Source organism: Puccinia triticina, chromosome 11A (genome assembly GCF_026914185.1).
Source record: "Puccinia triticina chromosome 11A, complete sequence".
NCBI lineage: Eukaryota > Fungi > Basidiomycota > Pucciniomycetes > Pucciniales > Pucciniaceae > Puccinia > Puccinia triticina.
Genome location: NC_070568.1, coordinates 5600776 through 5604437, shown reverse-complemented (window position 1 = coordinate 5604437; position 3662 = coordinate 5600776). Strand labels below are relative to the sequence as shown.

At 44.8% G+C, this 3662-nt stretch overlaps 1 protein-coding gene across 1 annotated transcript; it reads right to left on the bottom strand.

Annotated features, from left to right (window-relative positions):
- Positions 1 to 2357: 2357 nt before the first annotated feature.
- PtA15_11A540 (uncharacterized protein) lies at positions 2358 to 3662 on the bottom strand (the record flags this gene model as incomplete). Its single annotated transcript, XM_053161459.1, has 7 exons — positions 2358 to 2610; positions 2701 to 2762; positions 2832 to 2897; positions 2974 to 3155; positions 3226 to 3292; positions 3390 to 3441; positions 3616 to 3662. The coding sequence occupies 7 exons, from the start codon at positions 3660 to 3662 to the stop codon at positions 2358 to 2360; spliced, it is 729 nt and encodes a 242-aa protein (XP_053025403.1).

Sequence of the window (3662 nt, the reverse complement as noted above, 5' to 3'; positions counted from 1 at the left end):
ACTTCTTGATCTTCAATTAGACATTATTCCCTTTTCTGGATGTAGCGGATATCTTTTGTCCATTCGAGATGGTTGGTACTTTCGGTCTCTGGAAGGATAATATACTGTCAAGCTTTTGGACCCATATGTTCTTTTTTTGAAAACTTCTGAGGTAATTTCCATTCTGAAAAGCCCTGCCTCTTATTAAATGGATGACTTCCTGTCGGCTAAAATGGTTAATCCAGAGTGATAGGCTAAACTTTACTGGCTGGTGAAAGTTGATTGAGATCGGGGTTTCACGAGCACCCAAGGTTTAGCAGACCCCTCTAAATCAAGCCATTTAGGCAATAGGAAGTCCTCCAATCAGAACTTAAATCCTCACAATATTTGTGTCAGGTTGTGGTTCTGCTACTCTTAGCTTTATCATACCTGCTGGTGTCACTCATTCATGACCTGTCATTTACAGGTCTTACCCTCAATTAGGGATCTTCATGTGACACCAGTGGATGTTCATTCACCCACCTGCAGCTGTTCATATCCAAGCGTCCTTAGTACAGTGGTTAGTACACTTGACATGGATATAAGAGACATGGGTTCAACTCCCATAGGACACATAATATTTTATGGAGTTTCACAATTTGAAGCATAGAATATCTTGGACGCTGTCCTCCAACTATAGCTACTAGGGGGGCTCACCTAAGGCTGATTTTGAAATTGCTTATGAAACCTTGCTTAAAAATCAAGGGATGAATGCGAGAAATATGCAGCAATTGGTTTGGCATCAGCAAGGAAAAACACCAAGGGGGGCTCACATTGCCTGGGCCTAGATTTTTCCACTTGCGCAGGTGAGAACTTGTAAATTTCTCAGCAAAGCCTTTGCAGATGGAGCATTGCCTAACTTAACACAAGTCCCCCCTGGTGGGAGCGCTGTGGCTGGCGGCGAAGCCGCCCCTCCCGCAGGGAGGGACTTGTGCATTATCCCAAATTTTACGCGGGAGCAGAAAGTTCATTTGGCTGAGAGGTTTTTAAAATTTTTATAGCTCCTCCCCCAGCCTCTCCACCAATATGCCCTATCTGTACCCTATGCTACTTTTCTTTCTCTACATTTTGGTCTACTCAGATTTTTTCTATCTCAATCTGTTGACCTTTTCAAAAGATCAAAAATGCACAAGTCTTCCAAATGAGGCTCCACTTGTTTGGGAATCCAGGAGTTGTTTTTCTGGCTACAAGATAGATAAGTGGCTCAAATTGATTGCAAGAACAGAACCTACAGCTCTGTGTATTCAGTTTTTCTATATTGGTTGGGATTTTTAGTGTAGCAGATCCTTTCTGCTCCTGCTTAAATCAAGACATAACTCATAAGCCTCTCCTGCGGAGAGCCCTCCGGGCGGGGTCCCCCGGACCCTCCGTTCAAGAGGCTTAGTTAAGCTAGGAGCATTGCTGAAGGGCTTTCTTAGCATTCAAGCCATACCTTAAAAGCCTTTGTTTTTGGGGCAATGTGGACCCCCTATTGGTAAATACTCTTGGATCTAACCAGCCAGGGTATTGATAAGTTTTATTTGGGGCACTGTGAAGCTGTGCATGATATTTTGAGTTGTGCTACTTTGGCAGCACTAAATGATTTCATTTGCATGACTAGTACGGCAATGGGTCCAATTTTCCGGGATTTCTTTCAGACACTGAGAGACTATTCCATGTGTCCACAATGAACAATGGGGGGGTAGAATTTTACAACCCTTTTTTTACAAGGCATAAGCCTTGTAAACTGCATCCATTGTGAAATTACGACAAGCCGGGAGGCATTCATAATTTTCCACGCCTCCTCCCATATTTTCCACCATTGTGAAACAAGCACTGTAAAAGATACCTTGCAATTTTTTTGTCAAAGGGACTGAAATGTAATTTCACAAGTGATTCTCTTACAAGGATCTCCCTCGTAATGAATAAGCCTTGCAAAAAAGCTCGTGGGGCTAAAAAGCTTCAAATTCACAAGGCTTCACTTACAAGGGATACATCTTTGTCCTCACAATGGTTGCAAAATTCTCATCAGGCCAAAGGAAACCAGAATTTTACGAGCCATATAAAATTTTGCAAGTGACAAATTGCAAAGCAGGAAACAAAAAAAAACAATAAGAAACCATAGATAACTGCCCACCATCCCTCTCCTAAAACACCCAAATATGAGATGCGATGGGTGCCAGTTTCCGAGTGGGAGAGGCTAGTGTGATCACAAGAAAACTCAGCACTTCGGCTGCGCAGAAGCGGAATATGGCTGGCATCATGGATTGATCAGGTCGCCAATCGATGCACCGACCGATAACTTAAACTTGTCCATCCATCTTTATGCTTTTGGGGATACATAGCCGGCTATATTTGGGCTATGTGCCCCTCCACTTCTTCAAGAACTCCCTCCGATAGTTTTGCATATCTTTGCCCCACTTGATCTCTTCTGGGGTGTCCACGTTTTCAGGGCTATCGCCAAGGGACGAGTCGGGCTGGATATCTTCCAGTCGGGCAATCTGGAACGCCTCGATCTTTGACTCGTGTTGGAAATTGGTTATTGCTGAGGGGTCTTCCAGGAAATGATGCATTAGCCAAAGGAATGCGTATGCCCTTATTTTCGTCGGGATCCTGGAAGGTGTGTATGTCAAGTTGGGGGCTGTAAGATTGAGAGTATTTCATGTGCACGATGAAGGTAAACGGATGGGTAAAACGGCCTACGTGTTGGGTGAGAAGAGGTCGTGCAGCACAAAGCCCTCGGGAAAATACTTCATGCTAACATACTGCGACCAGCTCAATGTGTATGTCAGCATTGTCAGTTTCAGGCTTAACAGTCGATTGCAGAGACTCACAGGTTCGACGCCAAATAGTTCAAAAATCAGATTGACAAAAGTTGTTGGAGGTCTATACCCAAGGGCCTGTGGTGATATCAAGCAACAACATAAGAAGTAAGCCTGACAGATCAGTAATTGGTTGAGACTCTCCAAGACTGACGCTTCTCTTTGCAATATCTGGTAATGATTTGGGTTTGTTGTTGAACTCGGAAGGTAGTTGGCAGGATTTCAGCATGGTCTTGATCCTTGGGGCATCTTGTAGATTTGTTCGGCAGTATTCATCCTTCTGGAGACACGGGACAGGATGGTAAGTCCTCATGTAGGCCCTGAGCTCGGGATAGACTGCGCCGATAGAAGTCAGTATTTCCATCAGCTTTTGAGCCAGCACGAGTGATCAAGCCAGGCGACTCACACGCCACGGTAGTATTGATTCGGCCAATATTGATGAGGAATGACGCGATGCAAAAGTTTGTCGCCCACTAGCTCGGATTGTCGGTAGATGAGTCAGTTAGATAGCAGGCAGGGGAAAAAGCAGATCTTTCTGAGATGAGCAAAAAGGCAGGCAGACAGACTCACTTGCGGGTTGTTGTCTAGCTGCCTGACCGTACTTTTGGCAGCCTTACTGAATCTGGATAGGGTTTCGACGTAGAGTTCCTTGAAGGATATGGCCCGTCAATCGAGGGGACTCGTGAACTGAAAAGTGCGGTCGTTGCTTGATCGCCACAAGCAATTGAGCGTCGACGTCAGATCTTCTTCATCCTTCTTCAGATCCCGATTCTGGGGACGGCGTCTGGGGACTTACAAAATGTTGCTCATCAGATCGTATTGTATGTCTTTGCGGGTGAACAT